The 26,288-nt window shown below is 41.6% G+C and overlaps 1 protein-coding gene across 2 annotated transcripts in view; it reads left to right on the top strand.

Annotated features, from left to right (window-relative positions):
• LOC109412595 (zinc finger protein 271) overlaps positions 1–25,438 on the top strand; it is a 28,389-nt gene extending 2,951 nt beyond the window's left edge. The window contains exons 2-9 of one of the 2 annotated variants that reach the window (XM_062846818.1): positions 8,364–8,630; positions 8,694–9,292; positions 9,366–9,498; positions 9,563–9,620; positions 21,138–21,401; positions 22,006–22,269; positions 22,331–22,490; positions 24,401–25,438. In XM_062846818.1, the coding sequence (XP_062702802.1) occupies positions 8,385–8,630; positions 8,694–9,292; positions 9,366–9,498; positions 9,563–9,620; positions 21,138–21,401; positions 22,006–22,269; positions 22,331–22,490; positions 24,401–25,268 (2,592 nt within the window). In that variant the 5' untranslated portion in view covers positions 8,364–8,384 and the 3' untranslated portion in view covers positions 25,269–25,438. The remainder of the gene's footprint in view (positions 1–8,363; positions 8,631–8,693; positions 9,293–9,365; positions 9,499–9,562; positions 9,621–21,137; positions 21,402–22,005; positions 22,270–22,330; positions 22,491–24,400) is intronic. The other variant, XM_062846819.1, reaches the window with a different exon arrangement.
• Positions 25,439–26,288: the final 850 nt, after the last annotated feature.

The raw sequence follows: 26,288 nt of genomic DNA, 5'->3' as shown, positions 1-26,288 counted from the left end.
ACAGAAATTTTGTAAACAACAAGGCCAAGAAACGTCAAAATCCCATTTAAAATCAAAACAATGCAGTGCCCTATAAGTTTCCCGTTCAAACGTAGGGTAAAAAAATTGAATTTGTACATATGTAATTTGGATATGCACGGCGATGTATGTCTTGTTCCGGAGAGCTAATGAAAGTAGATACTTCTCAATATCGATTATTGGATCAAACATACCCTATTCTGATGGCTTAGGGGCTGTTCATAAACCACGTACAGGTCGGACTCGATTATCCGGGTGACTCCAAAATTATTTCACCCCGGATAATCGAGCCATGCTTCTTTTCCTTTATTTTTGATATTCTTCAATCAAAAACTGTTCGTTAAACATACCAGCTTTTTACGCTAACGCGAGGGGTGATTCGAATATGACGTTTCTTGCCGACAACCGAATTTCAGTTCAATGCCATCCTAGTAGACTGTAAGAGAGTTTGTTTATGAAAGTGTCAAAAATTTTCACAAGATTTGTTTCGCACCCTCAGCGTATTTTGAAACTGTTATCCTATTTATTTTTGATTTAATCTAATGTTAAGTTCTTTTTTAGATCAAATGCGAGCAGGTGTAACGCAATCTAGTTAGAAGCCCAAGAGTTCGAATTGGCTAAATTCTTTATTACACCAACGAACCTAACCTCAAAATGACTGACAATTCACAGGCCATTTTGACAGATGTAACATGAGCATGAAAAGGACGGCAACAAAATCGATAAAGTAGAATATATGATCCGTCTTTTTCGTGCATGTGTTTGGTCTGTCAAAATGACCTCAGAAGTGTCAAACATTTTCATGGCTAGCTTTGTTGGTGTAATGAAGAATTGGGAAAAACTTTCACGCACTCACTTGATTTTAGAGTGGTTGGCAACGCAATGGAAAAGCTGTTTCGCAAAGAAAGATTCTACTTTTGGCAACGTACAATGCCTGGATTTGACCTGTACGCATTATTTAGATCCTAATAATATGCTTTCATTATAAAGAACTGAACAGCAAATATTTCTTATTAACAGACGAATTAGTTTTATTTACTTGATGAAGATTAAATTACACTAGTTTACAGCATTTTTGAACTCGGTAAGCTGATGATCATTTTTGGTGTAGAATCATGCCCTGAGTTCGAAAACGTGAAGGAAAAAAATTACAGTAGAGCGGAAATTTTTTCGACTTTCCATAATAGGTTGATGATTTGAAATCGATTTTTGTTCTATTTTTAAGCAACGTCACTCACTTCACACATCTCATTCTCCGTAATCAATGTTCCGATTGAGCTGAATTTTTTACTGTAACTTGGCTACATATAATATGTCAACCAAATGTTGAGAAAGAATTTTTGGAGTGTTTTTTTCTTATTGAGAAAAATACATTTCATCACATATTTTTGGAAATTTGGCTAAAATTTAAGGAGAGTGTCCCTAAAACTCGCCAGTATCTTGAATTTCATCAATCTGAAGCAAAACCTGCATTCAGATGATCGAATGGTATTGTATTCAGCTTTTAATTAATGAAAAAAGATTTGAAATTTGTTGAACAAAACGCATGATATTTGAATTTTAGTAAATTCCATATTTTTAAAAGTTTTGAAACTCGATATTGAGCTAAAACTCAAAAACTGCTCTACTTAAAATTTTTTGAAGAACGGTTTCGAAATCAGGGCTAAATTGTACTTAAAAAATTTTGATCGTTGACAGAAGTTCACGACTTTCGTTTTATTTTGTAAACTAGTGTTATTGCTATATAAATATTGACCCAAGGCTTGTGATCCCTACTTTTCCTAGCCTTTCACAATATTTTTGGTTCATTTATATAGATCGATATGTAGACGGCATTCTGCTGTATACGAAGTTTTAAAAAGAAAAACGTTTGTTTAAGCTCTTTTTAAATGGACACCACCAAAAGATTACAATATGAGGGCAGGATTGAGTCGTCAAGGAGTGTCATTAACAAATTTTCACATATAAATCCAGTCAATTATGCGGTGTATCTCTTGCAGCTGACCTAAAAAGAATAAAAACCTAAGTTAATTTGTCCTGCAGAATAAATAGAAAACACCGGAAATACGTTGAGGATTACTGTTGGTACAAAACAAAACCGTGAAAATTTTTGACACTTCAATCAACAACTCTCAAACAGTCTACTAGGTTAGCATTGAACTGAAATTCGGTTGTCGGCAAGAAACGTCATATTCGAATCACCCCTCGCTTTAGCGTAAAAAGCTGGATACATGAAGTTATAGTGCCTAAACTCAACGTCTGGTATTATTATAACCATGTTTTTTGAAAATGAAATTTTAGCTGAAAAATGTGAAAAGATAAAAACATTTTTTTAATAGGCTAAATCCTATTTACAGGTGTTATATTTGATGTTTATCACGTTTTTTGACAAATGATAATCTAAAAATTTATAAATCAAGCCATTTTTGCCGGATAATCGAGCCCCGGATAATCGGGCCCCCGGTTAATTGAATCCCCGGATAATCGAGTCCGACCTGTAGACCTAAATTTGGCAATCTCAACCCCCCCCCCTCCCCCCTCGTAGACTTTTGTCCATACAAAAAATTTGAAATTTGTATGGAGCGTAGACTTTGGCCAGACCCCCCCCTCCCCCCAAAGTCTACATGGCTTATGAACGGCCCCTTACTTGAAAATAGGGATAATGGACTACCCGCTTTGCGCGCAGCCACGACAGTTGATCAGCAGGAGTAAATCAATTTAATTTTGTATGGCGAAATGCATCTAAACTTGAATTACTTGAAATACAAAGCTTTTACCGAAAAAATATTTGGGAGGCTTAATAGTGGTCATCATTGTGCACAACCACTACCAAATGTTTTTTCGAATAATTTGTTCCCCTTTGAAGAATTTGCCTTTAGATGGTATTCGCCATACAATATTTTTGCGATTTACTTTTAGCGATTTTTCGCGCATAGAAGCTAGCGCCACATTGGTCGATGCGGAGAGTAGGAAAACAGCCGATGTAGTTAATTCATTGCCCTGTCCAAATTATATATACCTGAGGGTGTCCAAAACATATATTCGGTGTCCAAAATGCAATTCTAACAGGTGATTGGAAATTGTGATTTTCTCAGCTTAAAATGTTAAGGTTTTTGTCACCAGGAACGCAAAGTACATTTATATATTATAAGCCTAAAAGTAACTTTGCAAAATAATCAATTGTTTTCAAGCAACCTAGGGGACGTTTTTTCCAACGTTGTCCTCAGCTTGTCCAGAATACATGAATTACCCTACCTCGAGCCGGAAGATCTCTGGGAAGCCGTCAAGCCGAAGCTAAAGCAAGACGGGAACTACGAAGCTTTGGACCCTGCGAAGAACCGGAAAGCAAGAGCCAAGGTAATACTTCTTGAATCGGTGAACTATGTCCACGTCAAGGCGGCGAAAATGGCACAGGAAGTGTGGGGAAAAGGCGGTTGAAGATTTCGGCCTCATTGTTGAGGCGTAGCGTGCGATTGTAGTAACCTACGATTTTGTTAGGTCCTAGCAACCGAGTTGGTTATTTGCTAGTCAATGGATGTGATAAACAAATTCATTCCTTGTTCAGACACTGCACACCACACGTTATTGTTTCCACTCCTCTCCTCTTCTTGGCGTAACGTTCTCACTGGGACAAAGCCTGCTTCTCAGCTTAGTGTTCTATGAGCACTTCCACAGTTATTAACTGAGAGCTTCCTCTGCCAATGACCATTTTGCATGTGTATATCGTGTGGCAGGCACGAAGATACTCTATGCCCAAGGAAGTCAAGGAAATTTCCTTTACGAAAAGATCCTGGACCGACCGGGAATCGAACCCGTCACCCTCAGCATGGTCATGCTGAATACCCGTGCGTTTACCGCCTCGGCTATATGGGCCCTCTATTGTTTCCACTGCAAGTGGTTATAAGAGCCCAGTGTGCCTGCAATAGGATGTCTGAAGTACTGAAGATAACGGAAAGCTAGTATCAGAAAATGATTCGAAACGAAGAACGCAACGTGGTGTCGGAAGCGGATATACGAGGACGACATCTGCGATTGGTAGAACAACTGCAGGGGGCAACGGACGATTCCCACGGGCGTGCCTGTGGAAACCCAGTGAGTCTACCGGCCATCAAGAAGTTGCGAAGACAACAGAACTACGCATTATGGGCGTTTGCGATAAAGATGATACTGATACGAGAGGGATCCTGGAGAGCGGTCAAACCGAAACAAAAACAGGCGGTTGACCCAGATCTGGAAATCTGGAGAGGGTGTTGGCGACGCTATGCTTAAGTATTGAGGTGAACAACTACAGCCTATTACAGTGAGCGAAGACATCAAAAGAAGCATGAGATGCACATGGGATCCAGAAGACGTTCCAGAACGACGGTCTCTTGCGAAGATTTGACCAGAGTAACATCCGTGATGCTTGAAGAATGTGCCTGTGTGGAGGATTATGTGGACGAAGTAGTCACTACGAGGAACAGCTTGAGCGAGATCGGATTTGAAGTTAATGACCAGTGGTCGGCGTCGTTGCTTCCCGTAACGTGGGTAGATCACCTTAGAACGGTGCGTTACGGTGTAAGATCTACCACATTGCATCAAATTTTAATCTTGCTATTTGCCACTTTAGGCAGTGGTAGCATTTCAGATTAAAATTTGATGTATTTTTGTAATGTTTACGTTTTATTTTATGATTTGTTTTTAACTGCTAATAAACCTTTTGTTTCAGGGGGATTCAGGTAATTTTATTGTTTAATAATACCATTTTTGAAAAATAGTAACTGTAACGAGCGTATCACTTATGCCTTATTCAGTATTTATTACTTAATCCTTTATTCTCTTTTCAGTAAATCACCATCACCATAGCTGGCGCACTAATCAATGTTTTAGCAAATCATCGTACATATCATCACATTGATATCTGCGAACATGTTTAAATATCTATATCGTTATCTGGAAGCGTTTGGTAAGGGAGGTCCACGCTTCCATCTTTCCCCTCGATTTCAAGGTGTAGAATGCTTTCAAATATTGACTATGTTGAAATCGTTCTATCCCTTCAAATCTTCTCTGCGGTACATGCTGCGCAGTTGGCCTGGCCGTTAGACAAGAAAAATGATAGACTTGAGAAGTCTTCATTTTCCAGGATGCATTCAAGTAATGGCTGCGTTAGTGTGAGATTAGATTAGATTAGATTAGAATGACCAGTGGTCGGCGTCGTTGCTAATAAAAGGACTCCCGGAATACTACAACCCATTGATCGTGGGGCTTCAAGCATCGGGGATCGAACTTTCGGCGAACGTTATGAAGGCGAAGATATTGCAGGATGTTAAATGGCTGTTGAAGACGTCAATCGAAAAAGCGTTATACATGAAGCAAAAACTACGGCAACCCAAGGCGGAGAAGAAAACAGAAGCATGCTTCGCGCGCAGAAGTTCGGGCATTTTGCTGCAATTTTTTTCCCATAAGCAGGGTACTTCTAAGTTCAAGAGAAGTGCTCTGTGTGCCATGCTGACCATGGATAGCGGAAAGAAGAATGCTTGGTTCTTAGATTCTGCAGCAAGTTTGCATATGACTAGGAGCTGAGAAGCAGAAAGACCTGGTGCACTCGATTGATACAGCAAATAATCAGTCGATCGCATCTGCTAAAGGCAAGGGAGAACTCGAGCTTGATGAAGGTCGAATTGAAAACCAAGACGTATTGCAAGGTCCTGATCTGGCGTCTAATTTTCATATCGATGAACAAAATTTGCAAGAAAGGCCTGACGAAAAAGTTCAATGCAGAAAACTGTGAAGTCGTGGATAAAGGAGGATATGGATCCGTTGTGGACAAATCGTATCGATTGAACCAAAAGCAGACTCACAAACGCTTCTGACGGTCAAAGCTGGAATGTGACACAAGAGACTTGGTTATTTGAATCAACAAGGTATGTAAAAACTGGTATCGATGGTGGGTTGAATTGAACTCAAGAAAGAAACTAAGCTGGAATGCGTATAGTGTGTCAACGGCAACAAGGCAAGAGACTCGTTTTGTTCAAGTTTGTGTAGAAGAAAAAGATCACTGGATGTAATTAAAGCGGGCGTATGTGGACCCGTTGAAATACCGTCAATAGGAGGAAACCGTTATTTCCTAACTTTCACGGATGATGCAAGTCGAAAAGTGTTCGTGTATTTCTTGACATCGGTCAGGTGTTCCAAGCGATGGCAGATCGCCAATCTGGACAGAAACTGAAGATCCTGCGAACCGACAATGGAACAGATTATGTAAATTCAAGAATAAAAGGTATTTAGCATGAAGCGTGATGGAACCTCGGACTCTCGTTGAGAAAGCAAAATCCATGTTGACGGATGCGCGGTTACCGAAGAAATTTTAGGCGGAGCAGCTTACTTAGTAAACCGATGTCTGACCATATCGTTAGAAGCAATTAGGTTCTTTAGGAGTATCCCGATTATTTCATAATCTGATTCTCCGAACAAAAATTTGCCGAAATCCAAAATTTCGTAATTTTTGGAGTCCGGGAACTATTTTTAAAATGCATTCAAAGTTTGTATGGGGAAGATTTTTTGTTCGAGTCGAACTGTCACTTTATCGATTGAACTGTCATTCTATCCACGAAAATTAAAACAGTTTTGTTGATTTAACCATCAAAACAAAGGCATTGAAATCCAATGAAATCACGTTATATGTACTCAGAAAAATGAGCTCTTTCACTAAACAACCCAATTACGGCAAAAGAGTTTGGGTTCAAGCCGAATCTTCAGCATCATAAAGTTTTCGGTTCAAAAGCAATGTATCACATTCCCAAACAAAAGCGAAGGAAGTTCGTTTCGAAGTCTGTGGTAGGAATCTTTATCGGTTATGCCGAGAACTCGAAGAGGTACAGAATCTACGATCCGGATCTGAAGGATGTCATCATTAGTCGAGACATGGTAATAGTGAACGGAGGCGAGTTTGGGTCGTTTTCCTCGCTGGCGTGCGAACAAAAGCAGTTGATTTTATGGCACTCTATACTTGGATTGAGCCAGGAAAGCAGATTTAAGTTGTGGTGATTGTAACTACAACCGTAGTTCAATACGAAGATCAGGCGAACTGTAGTGACCCCGTTGGTCTCAGAGATGACAATGCCTGCTCGTGCGCTCCCACCGCACTTACAAAACCAGCTAAACAGGAGCAAGGATTGAGGCGCAGCGGTCGGGAGCGCTTATTTCCAGGCAAATATACCGATTTTGTGTGTTGTAGTCAAAATGCTGTCCCAGATTTTACAGCGTGATGCACACAGGCTGTGTGAGAAAGCAATGGAGGATGAAATCAGAGCTCTGCAGGAGAATGAAACATGACAGTTGACCGATCTGCCCCCAGGCAGAAAGGCGATTCGATCGAAATGGATTTTTAAAACCAAACGTAAAGCTGATGGACAGGTAGAACGGCGAGTGTGAAAGAAAGTTCGCAGCGACCTAGAATTGATTATACCGAAGTCTATTCATCAGTTACTCGGTATTCAACGATTCGTTACCTGCTAGCTCTAGCGGTACAACGAGAGAACGCGAGATTTTCATCGATCAGCAAAACTACATTGAAGAAATTTTTAAGCGATTCAGTTCGAAGTTAAACAAATCCTGTATGCCGATGCGACATAAAATGCGTCTAGCAAACGAGGAGTTTTCGCAGCGAATGGGGGTAGATTATGACGAAACCCCCGGCGATTTGTTACAATTCGTTGCGATATCTATTGGCCATGGAGGCGAAGCACAACTTTGACATCCAGCAGATGGACGCCATTTCTGTATGAAGGATTTTGGCGCAGCGAAGAGTTGACTCGAAGTCCGAATCACCCGGTCGATCGGAACCATAGCGCTAAACCAGCAGGTATACGTGGAGCCGATGCTGACAAAGTTCAACATGGCGAACTGCAAACCAGCGAAGGTACCGATGACCAACAGGCTCATGAAGGATATGTCCGTTTTTAGGCCTACGGTTGCGTATGGGTTCCTCGCTTGGTAGACATCAATAGATCCGTTCGTCTCTCCTATAGATAGTACACAGAGTGAACAGAGATCCACGAAGATAAATCCGTTGTATCCAAACGAACTGTCAAAATCTGTATCCAAAGTAGCATGGCGGCGTAACATTACAATCAGCGGTGTGGTGTCCACTGATCTATATTTCTCTGTGATTGTGGGTTACCCTACTCTGTACGAATATGATAAGGTACTTTATTCTAGTCTTGTTCGCAATAATACATTGTTGTAAGGGTGGTATACACCTTACAAACCTTATCGCCTGAATTGCAAAAAATGCGAAATTCTCCCAGGGTTCACTATAGGTACATTATTTTAAAAAATATCTTTTTAATTCCATTCTTCAACAGGAAAAAAAACTATAATTTAAAATGTCGAAAGCGGCTAAAAAGGGTGAAAAATTTCGCCTGAACGTCGTAACCGGGGACACCGACCATGACGTGGAACTGGTGCAGGTCGATGAGGACACCCAGGATGCGACAGGACTCAACGTAGATTCACTGGCCGAGGAGCACGCCGAACCCAGCATTGTGGCAACCAAGGATGGCCGGATGATTATCGAGATGAAACCCGGAAAAACGTGCGAAATTTGCAGCGTTACCTTTAAATCGGCAAAGGTGGGTGTATTCAAATAATTTTAAAACATAATTAATTATTGACCCTATCATTACAAATTCCAGATCTTCAAGAAACATAAGGCAGAATGTCTGGAGAAAATCAGCGAATTCGCAGATACTCTAGAGAAAGAGAAAAACGCTGCAATGGTGGCTCAACCGGGCGAAGAATTTTTCAAGTACTGCAATCCCAATCCAGACAATCCGTGCTACTGCTGTGGCGAGGACGTTTCAACCGCGCACGTCGGTCACATCAAGTGCAAGCTGTGTCCCAAATCGTTCAAAGCGTACGACTATCTGGAGCGACACTTGCAGGCCGTCCACTCCGATACGAGCGCATTCGGTTGTACGCAGTGCAATGCCAAGTGTCCCTCGGAAAAAGTTCTCAACGAGCATATGATGACGCACAGCGTGGGCAAACCGTTCTCGTGTCTGAAGTGCGGAAAAGATTTCACCCGGAAGTACCACCTCGAGCGTCACCTGAATCATTCCAGCTGCGGGGAAATTCCCAAGTATTTGCTTCCGTGCGAAGTGTGCGGCAAGGAATTCACCCGACTGGACAATCTGCGGGAACATCTGCGCTATCACATGGGCGAAGCCAAGCGGAAACGCGACTATCAGTGCCCGCACTGTGAGAAGGCGTTCTATGGTTCTTCGTTGCTCAAGTAAGACTAGCATAGGGTGCGTCGCTGCCTGTTGATATGGAATGTAACGTTTTCTTTCTTTTATGTTCCAAAGCATTCACATCCGTACTCATACTGGGGAGAAACCATTCCCTTGTGATCTGTGCACCAAAACCTTTCCGTCCACTGGGGCCTTGCGGAAACATCGTCGATCGCACACCGGCGAACGTCCTTACCGCTGCCCTGAGGTAAATTTTACAATTACGAGTCAAGGGAAAAGTTCAAGTTCATATACATTGCTTTTCATTTCAGTGTTCGGCCACATTTGCAGCTAAAGAGACGCTGAATAGACATCGGAAAACTCACACAGGTAATTTTGAAGTACATATGATCTCACTAATCACGTTCAGTCTTACCTACCTCTTTGAGTTGCTTCAACGTGGCCTGCAACGTATAATATGTTTGAAGTAGGTAACTATTGAACTGCGTTTGCAGTCAATAGGCACGATTCTGAAATCGACATTGCCCATTGCGAAATCCTCGACGAAAAGGTTCTAGCCAGCTCCAGTTCTGCACACCAGACAAGGTCGATCTATCCATCGACTTGATGAAGTCAAGCCAGCTAAACCTAGCGGGAAAACATCCTGCAGGTTCTGCAGGACACCTACTTTGGACCGGTTGTATTTGGTGTCATCGTCGAGCCACTGTCTCTCCGAAAACCTCCGTGAACTACATCAGTTCAGTCTTTCAAGAGCATCCTTCTACTCCATGATTCAAATAAGCATGCTTTGAAATTATCCTTAATGCCAGGATCGATTTGGATCATGATTTTTTCCAATCCCAGCGTGCGGGATTTGTGCATGAGATTCAATCCCAAGATTGAATCCCTACGTTCAAGTGCACTAGTGCGATGAATAGGTTGGTTGTTTGGGATCTGGCAGCGTTTATTTTTGGAGAAAAAAATCCCCTCCGGAGTCATTCAAATATGACGTCCATCGTTTAGAGGGAGAGGAGGCGTCTGAGAATGTGACACTTCGTGTATAGGTATACAAAAAGCGTAACAGAGTAGGGAGGGGGTGTCTAGAAATCTAGAAAAATGATGGACGCCATATTTGAATCGGCCCTTCGGGTATCTGTTACCCGTTCCACTGCAATATGGGTGAAATACTAATTGGTAGTAGTGCATACCGTACAAAGACAAGCCCTGTTATTGAACGCAAATGTTTAACTTTCATCACATTTTATTTTGTGTAGGAGGATTTTCACAGGATGAGCCCCCTCTTGTGTGTTAACTGTAGACCCTTTTTACCCTTCTTACACCCATAAGAAGGGTATAAATACCGCTTGGAAAACCGACTTTCGATCCGAGGCCCGCAGGGCCGAGTCACATATACCAATCAACTCAGCTCGACGAATTGAGCAAATGTCTGTATGTGCGTGTGTGTGTATGTGTGTGTGTGTGTGTGTATGTGTGTGTGTGTATGTATGTTACAAAAAAATGTCACTCACGGTTCTCAGCCATCTGTTGACCGATTTGAGTTCTCTTGGAAGCAAATGAAAGCTACTACATCCTAGTAGAACGCTATTGAATTTTATTTTGATTGGACGTTCGGTTACCGAGATATCTTTCAAAGAGTGCTAGGGAGTAGTACAACTTAATTATTTTAGATATTTTTGACAAAGTGTAAATTTTAATAAACCATAAATTTCTCAGCCGTTCTTTAACCGATTTGGGTTCTTAAGGCCCCAAACGAAAGCTACTGAATCCTAGACGAACGCTTTTGAATTTCATTCCGATTGGACATTTTGTAACCGAGATATCTTCCGGGGAGTACTTTGGAGAAATACAACTTAACTTTTTAAGAAGTCTTTGAAAAATGCTTCATAATAAACTGACCATCCGTGTGTCAATCGATTTGAGTTCTCTCATCACCAAATGAAAGTTGCAGCATCCTAGTAGAATGCTATTGAATTTCATTCCGTTTGGACATTTTGTTTCCTAAATATCTTTCGATGAGTACTTAGGAGTAATAAAATTTACGCTTTCGAGAGATTTTTGATAAAATTCATCATAATAAATTTGTTTAAACATTCCATACAAGATTATAGGAGATTCCGTCTGGCATTTCTGGTAGTTGAGCCCATGGTCGATGATTCTATTATGGAAACCAATCAGCTTGATGCCAAATCTACAATATTTTCTAGAATGACCAAAAATCACAATCATAAATACGAATAATACAGCCATAATTTTAATAAGTGTAAGAAGGGTTCTGTTCACCATAGGTGGATTAATTCAGGTTTTAATTCTTAAATTTAGCGTAAGCGCAGGAAAATTGGGGGTCTTTCAAAAGCACCATCTCCGGCAAAGACTGGCGTTTGAGTCCAGCTATTTTGCATTTGTCTATGAAGAAAACACCAATGCAAAACCTGTAGCTACCGCGAAGGTCAGCCCAGTTTCCTACGTTAAACGGTTGGTGATGGGCCCTGTGAGCCAGCCGTAAAACCACAAACCGTCAGCCTAGAACTTAACGTTCCCCCGTCTCGAAACACTTCTGTGGGTGGTTAAACTCGTAATCCCAAAGCAGATTACAGAGACCATTCTCCTGAAATGATCAAGGAATCAAATGACTTCCCGTGCAAACTGTCCATAATACATTTACGACATTTACCATCAACACTCAAATGAAATATCTATGGCAACGCGATGCATTTTCCTGCTGTGGGAATCAATCAAGGATTGAATCATGGGATTCAATCCTCCCATACATGAGGCAAGATTCAATGCATGCCTGGATTGAAACGAAATAAGCGCGTCGAACTGATCATGCTCCTGCAGTTTTGAATCCCAGCAGCTCTTGGAGTGAAATTTTTTGAAGACTGCATCAGTTGAATGATGCAACAGTTCTGGTAAATCGAGGAAATACCCGATATTTCCAGCTAGCGCCGTAGGTCCCGTAGCACAGAACGACTTGCATTTCACCGCAATTCCGGAGGCCTTCTCCGAGGATACTTTCAAAATATATCGCCAAGTACTGCACGAGACGGAATACCGGCGCTTCCTATGGATCTTGTGGAGATTTTACCTGTCCGTCACAAATGCTGCGGATCTTGAAACTATGTAACATTACCTACGGCACCATGCCTAGCTACACGACTACCGCTCTTCGTGTGCGACGAACGTCTTTTGTAACGCACTCAATTGTCTCGTGGTTCTACTTGCATCGATGCAAGATGGCACAGTTCAGAAAAAAACACGTTGGTAGGGGATTTCGGTGTCTTGCCAAACCGACCCGCTTTGGAGAAAGTGGAGGAGTTCCTCAAGCATTTTATCAAACTTGATATGGCTGATGTAAGGAGCATTCAGATCCACAGCATAAAAAATTGCTTGTTCATTGAGATGAACGATCCAGGCGTAGCTCGCGGCTACAAAAGCTTCATCACCTGCGACACTGCTTTGTACTCGAGGCAGTAAAATATTACATCCCCGTATACGTGGATGGCCCTACAACGACGGTAAGGATTCACGATCTTTCCCCGCAAATATGCAACGATATTATCACCGACCACCTGCAGCAGTACGGGAGAGTAATCTCTATTTACAACGAAGTGTGGAAGAACTTCTTCTCGGGAGTACCGAACGGTGTGGGTGTTGTCCGGATGAGGTTGGATACCGTCGCACATCGTTGTGAACAGCCACAGCACGTACGTCAGCTACCCTAACAATAGCGATCAGTCAGCGTCCAGAACAAAACAGCAGCAACAAAAAACTCCATCCAGCTCGACCGTGGTGCAGAAGCAATGCGATTCAATTGAACCAGCAGTGGTTGAACCTGGTAAAGACGGTGGTGACGACGACGAAAACATCGACTCTGCCAATAATGAATGCGAGAAGGTTTTTCATCCACATGTGGTGCTCGAAGAATTTCTTGAGTACATCCCTGAAGAAGACCATGAGCAAAAAAGGCCAATGGATGGAAGTACGAGTTTCACCGCCAACCGTCCGAAGTCAGCAATTGAAGCTGACCAACAAGTGACGAAAAAAATGACGTATTCGGAGTTTGCCAAGTTCTTCTACCATTCTTCACTGCGCAAGAGTGGCACGAATTGCAAAGTTCACTGTTACATCTGCGCCACATTGGCATACCAAGACAATGAGAGTATATTACACAGCGCAACATTTTTTTGTCTCAAGAGCAAACTTATGTGTCTCCGAAGGATTTTGGGCCGCTGAATCCGAATCCGGGCTCAGATTTGCTCCAACACGTCACAATTTTGAGCTTTACCTCAATTTATAGGGCAAAATATGCGATTTTGGGCTTTTTTGATTGCAAGTCATTAAGCATGGAAATATTTTTTTAAGCAATCAAAAGGTTAATTGGTCAGTTAACATCTCAATTAACGACTCATGCAAAATATTTCGTTTTACCTAATCAAATTTGATAGATTTAAGCATTTTATGTTAGTATAAAAACTTGCATGCAACTTTTGAAGGGTGACTTGTATGGGAAATATCGTACCTAACATAAATCGCTTAAAACTATCAAATTCGATTTGGTAAAACGAAATATTTTGCATGAGTCGTTAATTTAGATGTTCATTGACCAATTAACCTTTTGATTGCTTAAAAAAAAATATTTCCATGCTTAATGGCTTGCAATCAAAAAAGCCCAAAATCGCATATTTTGCCCTATAAATTGAGGTATAGCTCAAAATTGTGACGTGTTGGAGCAAATCTGAGCCCGGATTCGGATTCAGCGGCCCAAAATCCTTCGGAGACACATAAGTTTGCTCTTGAGACAGACCAAAAGTTAACTTTTGTTACGCTGTGTTACAGGTGGGGAAGAAGAAGCGATGGCTATGTATTAGAAAAATGTAAACACAAATAGTGACGTCACTATTTGACACGCGTTCTTATGGGAGCTCGCTTTGCTTGTGGTAGTGACATGTTTTGCACCAGACACGGATCTCACGCACACGAAGTATCTTCTTCCCCACCTCTATTAGACTCTCATTGATACCAAGATGCGTGAAATGCGACAGAGTGATTGCATTGGTTCTCCCTGGTTCTCCGAAGCGTCAACCGTGGCGTACGAAGCCTGTGTCGACCTGCAAAGTCTTTTTGCCGACACCTCAGCAAAGTTACGACTCCTCACCAGCAAATCGAAGTTGTCTTCGCTGTATGACCTTTTAGTTCCTCGGAAGGAGGTGTGTGCACTAGTATGGGACAGACATCAAATTCTCGCTCCAGTCGACTTTTTGGATTCCATTCAGGTCCAATATGAACTGTGCAAAATTTCAGCGCGATCGGCGAAACTATAATTTAGCGCAAGCGGTTCAAAGTTTTCATAGGATTTACTATGGGAAAAGTTACACTTTCAGATAAAAAATCGCAGAGGTCGCCCCTTGTCTTCTTAATTTAAATCGATCAACGCTTCTTGTAGATTAATCAATTATTAAACTTTCCTTCGAAGACCGCAAAACAATTGGATGCTTGTGGAAAAAGTTATTGATTTATTACCGATTAGTGATCCAACAAACGGCTTTTTGTTTTGTTTTGTTAGCAGCACTGTAGCTCCTGCCTTGCCTGCTGCTGTTTCTGGGGGTGGTGATGCCTCCCGCCACCCCATGCAACAACGGCAGCACCAGTGCTGCTGATAAAACAAAACAAAAAGCCGTTCGTTGGATCACTAATCGGTAATAAATCAATAACTTTTTCCACAAGCATCCAATTGTTTTGCGGTCTTCGAAGGAAAGTTTCATAATTGATTAATCTACAAGAAGCGTTGATCGATTTGAATTAGGGACACTGCAAAGCCACATTAAATCCTACATCACAGTGCATGGCGAAGAAATTCCAGTTTCGTACAAAAATCAAGTGAAATCATGTCACTACTGTATGTAGAACATATATCCTGGAAAAAAAAACATGTTCTTATGCCAAGAAGGTAACCGCCACAGAAAGTCCAGCTAAACCATCATACGCATCCCCGATGACACAACCCAGCGCACCATTGCAGAAATCATCGCAAATCAAGCAACCACTAATGTCGAATTCGTTTTTGAACCTGGGTTGGAACTGGATCGGCGGAAAATGTGTAAACAAACAACGTCAAACAAACTTTAGTACAAGCGAAACCGAAGTCGGGTTGGGGTTGAAACTGTGATCTGATCCAGTTCCAACCCAGGTTGGAACTGAATCAAAAACGAAAACGACATAAGTCATCGAAACGGACTGCTGATGCTGATAACACCAACCAGGCTAACGAAGCGCAATCAAAATCACCACCATGGAAAAAACCCGCTCGCAAGCAAGCAATTGAAATTACTCCAACAAATCAGTCCGAAGAACAATGCATGAGTAAAGAAACGGAGACCGTGAGTACAGTTTATTTGAATATAGACACTGAACCTGAATCCGACCCCGGTGATATAAATGGATGAATAATCCGATTTAATAGAAGAAACAAAAAACTGAAACAAACAATTGTAGCTTTGGAATTGCAAAACAAAACTCGCCGACCTGAATGACCCTAGGGTTAAAATTTCTTTAATATAATAAAAAAATCTAACCTCCATGATAGGGATCACACCAAGTCCCGGCCAATTTCTTTAATCAGTTGTATGGGAAAGGTGATCGAAGAATAGTCAACCGGAGACTAAGGAAGAAACTAGAAAAGAACAATCGCTTTGCACATCGTCAACACGCCTTCCGTTCGGGACTTGGGACGAATACTTACTTCGCCTCGTTAGGTCACCGGCTACACGAAGCTCATTCGGAAGGACAACATACCAACTTGGTTTTCCTCGTCATATCCAAGAAGTTTAACCGGACCTGAACACCCTTGGTTCTAAAGCAGCTCTGCGAGTGAGGCTTTTTGCATTCATTAAAAACTTCCTCACCGTCCGTATCTTCAGAGTCTGGATAGGAAACGTATCGTCTTCAAAGTTCTCGGGAGTTCCCCAGAGCTTCGTCTTGGCCGTCACGTTATTTCTGGTGGCCATGAACAGTCTGATCATCCATCTACCGCTCGTGGACGTTGACTTCATATATGCAGATGACATTCTCCTAGTGGTCATTGCCAACACGGAAAGTACCTCCTGGAAAGTGCTAGGGATTTCCATAGACCGACAGATAAGTTTAAAGAACACCTCCAAAGCGTCAAAGCCAATTTTCGGACCTTCGGCTATGAGTGGCGAGATCCATCATCGACAGTCACCATCAGCATATCTCGTCTACGGTTCTAAGACATCCTGGAACCAATAAATAACGGATACTTCAGGGTTTTCTCTGGGCTCTTGCCTTCTACGCCCGCAGACTCCGCCTGTGCCGAGATTGAGACCAGCACTAATGCCTACCTACGATGGAAGTATGTACTTCAGATCGCTACGAAACCCAGATGATATTGTGTCCCGAGGCACCTGAGGCTGAAGACCAACAGCATCTGGTGGATAATCCTGCCGGACAGAGATCCGGTGACACGCCTGTTTGTTCGGCAGATGCATGTCGAGCTACTCCATATTCAGTGGAGCGGACCTACTCACAAAATGTGGGTTCTTCCTTCGGAAGGGAAGTAAAATGTGGGTCCCGAGATGACCTAGCCTAGGGTTAAAAATCTCGTTAATACAGACAAAAAAATACTCCATATTCAACGATACTGGCTTATAAATGCACGTTCCACCATCCTGAACTGCCGTAATTCTGCAAAGTGACGTAAGCGCCATTTCAAATTTCGACCTTTGCGTACTTTTTCATAATAAACCAAAGAAATAGTGCGCCGAAGACATCAACTGGATTTGATGTAATCGCGCACTTTTATTAAAATTTTCGCACTTGTGAAGACTGTGTGCGCAGTCCAGTGGTGAACTAAATGCGCAATATCTGGGAAAATATCAACCCTGATGTGGCAAGCCGGGTATATTAGGATGCAAAATCTCGTCGTTATCTAGCATTAATGGAAGAAAACATAGAGAATTTCCAAGAGTTTTATGCGTATTGATAAAAAATGTGCCAAAATTGTCAATGTCGCTTACGTCACTTTGCATTGTCAATGTCGCTTACGTCACTTTGCACTACCCCCTAGACTAGGGGGTAGTGGGATATATATAGAGAAAATTGACCAAAAGAAAAATTAGTATATTACGGCAGTGAATAATCGGAGTCAGTGCGTGAAAGTGCGTGAGATGCTTTCGAGTTGCTACCTTGCTCCTCTCATGAATGTTGCTTTCAAAAGAAATCAGTGATATTGTCCGCTGCAGTTTGACCAACCAGCTGGGCTTGAACAGTGGTGAATGTTTGAAGAAGTTGACAGAAGTACGCCTAATTATTCGGGATGAATAGAATTGATCCACATTGCAGGGCTGTTACAGGTGGCGCGGGTTTTGCGTTTTTCGCGGTTTTTGCGTTTCGCGCGGATTTCGCGCGTTTTTGCTAATTTCGGCGCGGATTTTGCGGAAATGGTTTTCAAATGCACTTGCATAACATTTTTAGACAAGAAGCTCTACGCAATCAGAAAAAATAAAGAACTTTTTCAAATTGGAGTTATGATTTTTGTGATTGAGTAAAAATAATTTTAATAGTCCCTAGCTTGGAGTGCTAGATAGGTTGCACTGCATTGAACACTCAATTTGTGCAAACAGAGAAGATCCTCTTCTGAATTTCTTAGTCAACCACTTGAAGTCATTTCTGATTTTGGCTGAAATTTTGGATAGAATTGAAATTTTGGACGGAACTTATAGAGTGATGAGGTTCGAAAAAAACACTGAAGCTTGGCAAGATTTCTGAAATAATTGTTACGGTTTCTTGGCGATTCTGATAGCTGCTTTTTTGTGGAATTTGCAAAAAGCCGTCTACCGGAAATTTTGAATAAACATTTAGTTGAATTTTGTAGTAAAATTTAATAGAATCTCGTAAATAAAATCATTGGTTTTGTTGACAGTGTGTATAATGAGAAATCAATCTGATTGGTTTTCTGACACAGTATGTCCTGAAATTTTTGAAATTGCTGAAAATCGACGTCCTGAAGATTTTTATGATTGCATTCTTCGAGAATTCTATGAAACAATTGGAAATAACTCTGGTTAGAATTAAATATTATTCATAAGAAATTTCTAGAGATTTTTTTAACATGCAGGATTTTTTTGATTCATTGAGTTTCAGAATAACGAAATTGAATCAGTTACTTGTGGAACTTCCGTCGAATTGTTTTTTTTTTTGTTAAAAACTAGAATTATCCAAAAAATACGTAAACTTCACAAAATAAGTTTCTGTAAAAAATAATTGCGTTGCGTTGCGTTGTAACGGAGTAATTCGTAGATTGCATACTGAAAGTTGTCATGTTAAAACTTTAATACTCCTATTCTAATTGCTTATGGAATGCTATTTGGGAAGGAACAGCTATCCAATCAGAGATTGAAGTAAAAAAGACATGAAAACTTCCATTGCCGGCCACGCCCATCTTCTCCGTTACGAGGATAGGAAAGGATGTGATGATATGACACCTACTTTACAAGAGGTCAGCGACTCACCGACACCCCCATAGATGTCAAGGAGTTGGATATTTGGAAAGGGTTGATTGGGGAATCACTATAAGCGAGTGATGCGGCAAGATTCAGATTGTGTAAGTGTATTTGAGTGGATCATGTAGATGTGTTGATGTGAGTGTAAGTGATTTTTTTTACACTGACGTTGGGAGTGACATAGCTAAGAAATTTGTCACTCCATGGGCCTTTTTATTTCCGGGATGGGGCACAGGCATTTGGACCATGTGTCCTGGCTAACAAGCCTAGGCTTAAGCGCCATTGGTCGCTCTCTGAAACGATAAGAAACACGTTATGTGGATGGGAAGGGATAATAGGAAAGGGATGATATCTATTTATCGAGATGCCAGCGACTCACCGACGCTCTCGTAAATAGAAAGGAAATAGGATTTTGGAACTGGAATGGTCTGGAATTTAGTATGATTAAGTTATGCTGGAATTTGGATGAGATGAAAAGGGCGAAAAACACGACAAATACGTCAATCAAATAATTTACCTTTATCGCTGCAACAGAAAGTATTAGGATTATTTTTTCAAAACCTATATAAATAATGACCTTTTTATGATGTTAATGTTCATTTGTGATAAAATGCCATTCAAATCCCTACTTCCGATTTTTGCTCTACAGCATCAATGAGTTTCTTCGAACTCGAAACAAACGGAATTAGATGAATATAATGCCATAGTTTTAAAAACAAGATTGTTAACTAATTTGGCAAACTATTGATAAGCAATCAATTATAATTATACTCAACCTGATTAAAAAATAAATGAATAAATAAATAAAAAAAAAACAAGATCATAAAATTATAGCCACCGCATTAGAGGATGCCCCCATGAATGTAGAGATAAGGAAACGATTAGTTTAACGGCCTGACAGAACGCGGAACAATTCAGAAGAAAACAGAAAATTTATCAAAACTCGGCGGTTACACAGACATTCACGAAAACGGGGAAGTGATAAGATCTGAGAACATGTTCCGTGACCTTTCATGAATCATATCTGGAGTATTTACCGACGTCATATTTAATGTCGTGCTTTAAACCGTTTTTGCCCACTGTCCCCTCCCCCCCATGAAGCACTAAAATTAAGCCGATAGGCAGAAATATCTAATGCATTCTCGCCACGAACCGTGAATCGATTCGTGCAATCCCAATCTCGTCAAAAAACGATGATAGTTGTTGAAAAGTTTTGCGCACCATGCGATGCGATCCAGCTACCAACCTACCTTGGTTATAATGTTCCGCAGGTCTTGGAAGTGCCTATCGACGTCCTTCTTTATAACGTCCGGCCAGCCTTGCGGATTGCGCGGGTTGCTAATGATCGGATAGAGGATTCCATCCACTATCGCGGCAAGGTCCACCGTACTTACATGATTTGCTCCCGAGAACAGTCCACATCCAGAAAGATTTTCCGGATTTTGATGAAAAAGCACCGCTTGCCATTCCCGTTCGCCGGGAAGAAGTCCGTCGGGATCAACGCCCCGGCATTGTTCAGCGTAACGATCAGCCACCGGACTTTTGCCCGCTTGACCCTTCTGCCTTTTTTTGTTCTTTAGCCGCATCGTCTTCAGGATGTACACGGATCTTCTTTTTCTTCCTCCTTCCTTTTGTCGGACATCGTTGCACACTACGAAATGGTCCGGATTGATCGGAATCACACAAAGTTCCTAATTCGTCTTAGCACTTGAAAATAGGGAAAATTCAAATGCGAAAAATTTCGTGACAGGCAAAAATTTGCGACCTCAGTTTCTGTAAAAAATAATTCATGATTAAAAAAAAAAATCTGACACTGTTCTTGCAGCTCTCTCGAACGATCTTTTGGGACTTTCTACAGATTTTATTTCAGGATCCCTACAAAAATAGTAGTCACCCTGATTGATAAGCAATCATAGAACTATTGATCCAAACATGCTTATTCCAATTAAAAAAAACTAGTCTGTTTGAAACATTTTTAAATTCTTCGTAAAAAAACCCAGCGCCCCTGATCTTATTTTAAGCTTGATACAAGTGCGCAAGAACAAAATCAAACATGCAGTGTTGTTTAAAGCTTGCTTCTTGAGATTTGTGCGCCTGAAATTCTTATGCACTGTTGAAATGGGATTTCAAGACGTTTGTCCTTAACATTAGAAATGATCTTCATCTGGAGTGCAACAAAAGTCCCGAATAGTTAAAAAAAATTCTGGCTTTCTATGAGTTTGAGACAACAAAATCATATGTTTTTGCACTGGCGCGGATTTGATGAACTCGGCGCGGATTTCAAAAAGCTTGGCGCGAATTTTGCGGTTTTCAAATCGACACTTTTGTAACAGCCCTGACATTGTAATCGCATCCCATTTCTCTTCAGGTGTAAAACCGCACGAGTGCACAATCTGCGACAAAAAGTTCATCCAGGCGAACCAGCTTCGGACGCACATGTTCCACCACACCGGCGAGAATGGCTTCCAGTGTGACCATTGTGAGCACTCTTTCAACCAGAAGTCTCGCCTGGACGAGCATGTGCGCTTCGTGCACCTGAAGGAGGCCCCGCTGTCGTGCGAGCTTTGCCCAAAAACGTTCACCCGAAAGAAGGATCTCAACCGGCACCACAATACGCACAGCGCCATGAAGGGTAATACTAGCCTCCATCATTTGCCATTACCGGCCTAGATTACGCCGGGTCGTTTTACATTAGGCAAGGGGTCCGCTTTCCGGCGTTGATCAAGGCTTACCTTTTCGCCTACGTGTGCATGATAACCAGAGTTTAAAATTTTCATTTTCAATGAGTGAAATCAACGTGAATTTTGAAAATTCTCAACTGAGGGATCAAAATAAAATTTATTTTTATGAATGATTTTTTTCACTTATTCATTCGTTTTTCTGTCACTGTCAATTTTCACTGAGAAGCAAAACTAAACCGTAACTCCCGATTAAACTTCCAATCATCACTAAACTTGGCTCAAGAAATTAATTGGAATACAAACCATCTGTTCCATTTGTTCATTAAGTCGAATTTTGTTTGTTAATAGAAATTGATTATTTTACGATGTGCACGAAAATACTCATGACAGGGAATTGAATGAAAAAAGAAAAATATTCAGTTGACAATGAATGTGGCGAAAGACGAATAAACAAATGAGAATGTCAATTTTCATTTTGAATTTTCGAATTTTTTATATTCTGCCTTGCGCTATACTGCATCCACATTATAATCCCCCCTTTCCATTTCTCTTCAGGTGAAAAACCGCACGAGTGCACAATGTGCAACAAAAAGTTCATCCAGGCGACCCAGCTTCGGGCGCACATGTTCCACCACACCGGCGAGAATGGCTTCCAGTGTGACCATTGCGAGCAAACTTTCAACCGGAAGTCCCGTCTGGACGAGCATGTGCGCTTCGTGCACCTGAAGGAGACGCCGCTGTCGTGCGAGCTCTGCCCAAAAACGTTCACCCGCAGGGAAGATCTCCACCGGCACCACGATACGCACAGCGACGTGAAGGGTAACAGAAGCTTCCGTAGGATACAGCAAAAACAAATTATTGAACGCTAATTTATTTTCAGAATACGAATGCACCCAATGTGGCAAAATGTTCGGATCCCGGCAGGCCCTCAAGATGCACGAACGAACTCACGCCATTGAAGAACCGTGCATTTGCTCCATCTGCAAGCACAGCTTCATTCGGCGCGATTGCCTCATAAGACACATTCGCACTCGCCATAAGTAAGTATCAATTCGCAAATATATGTAGAGGTTGCAGTGGCGTCTCGTAACCTCACTTTTTACCTGTTCTACGACCCTAAAATTTGCATTTACGGAGAATTCAGGATGAGGATAAAACGCCACCGGATAAACAAAGCAAACAAAACAAACGATCCAGATGAAATGAAACTTCAGTCTCGTAAAGTATTTCACACGAGTAGGGCGCATGATTTGCTACCTTCCTCGTCGGTGAAGAATTTCGGCCATTTGAATCGATTTGTCCGAGAAGCCGTAGTGGCTGTCCTGACACTACACTCTAAATAATGTTCACGTCCGATTTACGTGAAATATCACGTAGCTCATCTTTATTCTGAAAACCTCAAAAGTTACGTGACATTGGTAACCTTCACTCGATAACCATGTCGTATGCACCACCCTGTTTGGTCAAATCCACCGTATCTTCACGTAAATCGTTTTAATGCGTTTGTGTTAGTGTACTTTCGACTTGGAAGTCTCCGCGAAACGAAAGTTACGTGAATTTCCGGTGTGAAAAAAAAATCAATATGGCGCCGAGAAGTAAGTTGGTGCAAAAACTCCTGACTAATAGAAAGTTGCTGGAAGTATTGAAAGGTAATTTTGTTGCTCAAGGCAATAAGCAGTAATGAATAGTGACTTTTTCATTTTTCAATAATTTCAGAAGCTGGAATAGATGTTTTGAACCCTGATGGTGACGGAGGACCAGTTCAGCGAGTGTTAGGAAGCTGGACTACGAAGATTTTGAGTCACAATCCTTGGGTTTGTTTGAAATCATCCAATCTTGGAGAATCAGTAATAAAATATACTGTTGTATTGCAGTTAAAAATGTAGATTTATTAATTCAAATTAAAAGACTTATGAAGATTTTTTTTTTAATTGTTGCATATTTGTACCAGCTTGTAGCGTATTTGAGGAGAGAAGTTTTTTGAATCCTTATACAATGCAATGATATTTCTACGGTAGGGTAAAATCTATGCTTTTTTTCATTGCATTTTGTGAGGATTTTAAAACTTTTGCCTCTTTAAATACGTTGCAAACTGGTGCAGCTGCTCTATTTTGATTCAAAAAATATGTATAAATAACGTGAAATTCATGTAGAACTAACTATAGTTTCACGTAAAATTTACCTTATATTCCAGTAGCTCTCACCCACATTTCACGTAGATGATGCGTAAAATTCACGTCGAATTTACCTGAATCATCACGTCGATTGCCAAATCTCAAATATGCTCAGCTACCTGAAGTTCCGGCAAAGGCTACGTGAAAAATATGGTGGACGAAAACTACCTATCTTTTCACGTAAATCGGACGTGAAAATTCTTCAGAACAATATCTAACCGTAATGCCACAGAAAAACAGACGTAATCCTTAGAGGAAATACATCAAAAACTTTTGCCCGGTGTCTTTTTCATGAGCACACTACCACCTGTTGGTATAACCGCGCGAGACACTGTCGGCCATGATGGATTTTTAATTTGACGTTTATCTAACACGCACATTACTACACAAATTGCCTGTAATTTTCGTTTGCATCATTCAGCAACGTGTGCACTGGCACGATCGAACACTAGCGCCTCTGGTGGAAGAAGTGCGGAAATCATATGATATTTGAATTGATCGGTCAATGCATGTGCCAAGCCGTTTTGAAGAGTATTACACGTCTGTTTGTCTATGGTAATGCTATAAATGAAGGTTTACATAGAAAAGCTCTATTTCATATGTTACGGAATTCGGCTTATAAGTCCTTAGAAATTTGTTAAGATACGTGCCTATGTTTGGGTAACGGTTGTTATACCATCCTGAGGAGAAAGTTATTGAAATTATTCTTAGTCTAATGTCGGCCAAGCATTTGTTTATAGAGTGAATCTCTAAATAATGTCGTTTCCATTTTCCAGTGGGTGCCCGGAGGCGATGTCGAAAGTACCACCGAAAAAGGTCCAAAGCGAAAAACAACCGCCGGAGGGGGTTCTTCTAGAAATAGAAGAAGTCAACGAAACCACCGAAGGAGACCGCTTGGGAACTCTCCCAGAGGAGGCAGATGAGGACGAACAAATGCTGGAAATCGACGGCGAAGTGTATCAAATTACGCCGTTAGAAGATATCCAATTGGTGAAGATCAACACCAGACGCAAGGACATTAAGAAAGAATCCCAGCCAGTGGAAGAGATTCCATTGGTGACGCCCAAGGTGGAGCCAGTTCCCATTGAGATTAAAAAAGTGGCAGCCAAGCCTAAACGTAGCCTGTCGGTCAAGCCTCCAGCACCGGAAATGGTTCCACCTGAAGTTCTTCCAGCGGTGGAATCCGTTGAAAGTGTCGTCTTCTCAGAAGAAGTGGCTCCCCCGGTAGAGAACGAGCCTCAGAAGGAAAAGAAAAAACGCAAACGTGCCGCAGAAAATGCCTCAATCGTAATTCCCACAAAAATCAAAATCGAACAGCAAGATCAAGACGATTGCATGCCAATCTTCTTGAGCGATGCCGTACTAAAAGAAAAGGTCAACGAACTGCTGCGTATGTTGATCGACGAAGAAGTCCTGGAAGAATTTGGCTGGCCACGAGCTCCCGTGGATCGGGTTCTCAGCCAGGTGATCAAACGCTGCGGCCACAAGCCGGCTTCCGTGGCCGAGACCGGTGACTATACGACGCGTATGCGGGAAAACACCAAAATCCTGTTCGCGCTCACGATGGAGGACGACAGCATCCGGATGTTGCTGAACAATCACACCATCGACGAGGTGATTATGAGCGTCTTGAAGAGCAAGTGAACAGGCGACTCTTTTTTGTGTCCCGAGCCGTAAGTGCAATTAATACCTTCGTAAGGCGGAAAACTTTATTTAATGTTATATATTTTGCATCACTTTTTTCTATAAAAGGGCAATAGCCTGAAATTGTTGCTAAGAATCAAATTGAAAATATTAAAGCTGTTTAAACATCATTTACAAGGTTTTTAAGATTTATCCTTTTTATTTTTGAGAAACGCTCCATCTGCAATCAAGAAGACCAGATCCAGGACAAGGATGGATAGTCATATGTCAAGTATAGTTGTTTTTGTTGGAAACCACTGCATAAAGGATCTGGAAGCATACCACTGGATTCTGGAAGTATCCAAAAAGGAAGTTAGAAGCATCACAGGAGGATTCTGGAAGCATTCCATACGGAATTTCGAAGCACTAACTAAGCAAGTAGTGTTATCTATATCTGCGGAGACTACTCTATGGGCCTTAGCAACACTCTCCTGTCACATCAGTATGCGCTTTCGCTACCGAAGTTAACGACCTGGAAGGTGTTCAGCCAAATATACCTGTCTGCCAAACAGCTGCTGGAAGATGCTCACCGTCAACACTCACCAAGGTCTCTACCGGTACGATAGGTTCCCATCAGAAGTAATGGCAGCACCTGGATCTTTTCAGCAGGTTGTGTGGCAACACGATTCTCGTTGGGCTAGAATGTACCAACACCAGAAGACAGTTGTCGGGCGACCTGGCGCCTTGCGGCGCGAAAGCTTTTTCGGCCTGGCGTCGCCGGCCAACCGCAGGTAAATGTCTCCGCTTGGATAATCGAGCTCAACGGTATTGAGCCCTAGGCAATTTCACGTACCTACATTTTGACTCTTTATTCCAAGTGCTTTTTAACTTTCCCTCACGGCACTTGTTCGCTATCGGTCTTGTGGTGATATTTAGCTTTAGAAGGAGTTTACTTCCAACTTTGTTCTGCACTGTCAAGCAATACGACTCCATGGAAGGATCGTCTACTATCGGTGCGCCGCCATTCGACGGGCCTATCAC

This window comes from Aedes albopictus, chromosome 1, assembly GCF_035046485.1.
Source record: "Aedes albopictus strain Foshan chromosome 1, AalbF5, whole genome shotgun sequence".
Classification (NCBI taxonomy): domain Eukaryota; kingdom Metazoa; phylum Arthropoda; class Insecta; order Diptera; family Culicidae; genus Aedes; species Aedes albopictus.
Note: the sequence above shows the minus strand (reverse complement) of the source record. Positions and strands in the feature narration are given on the sequence as shown.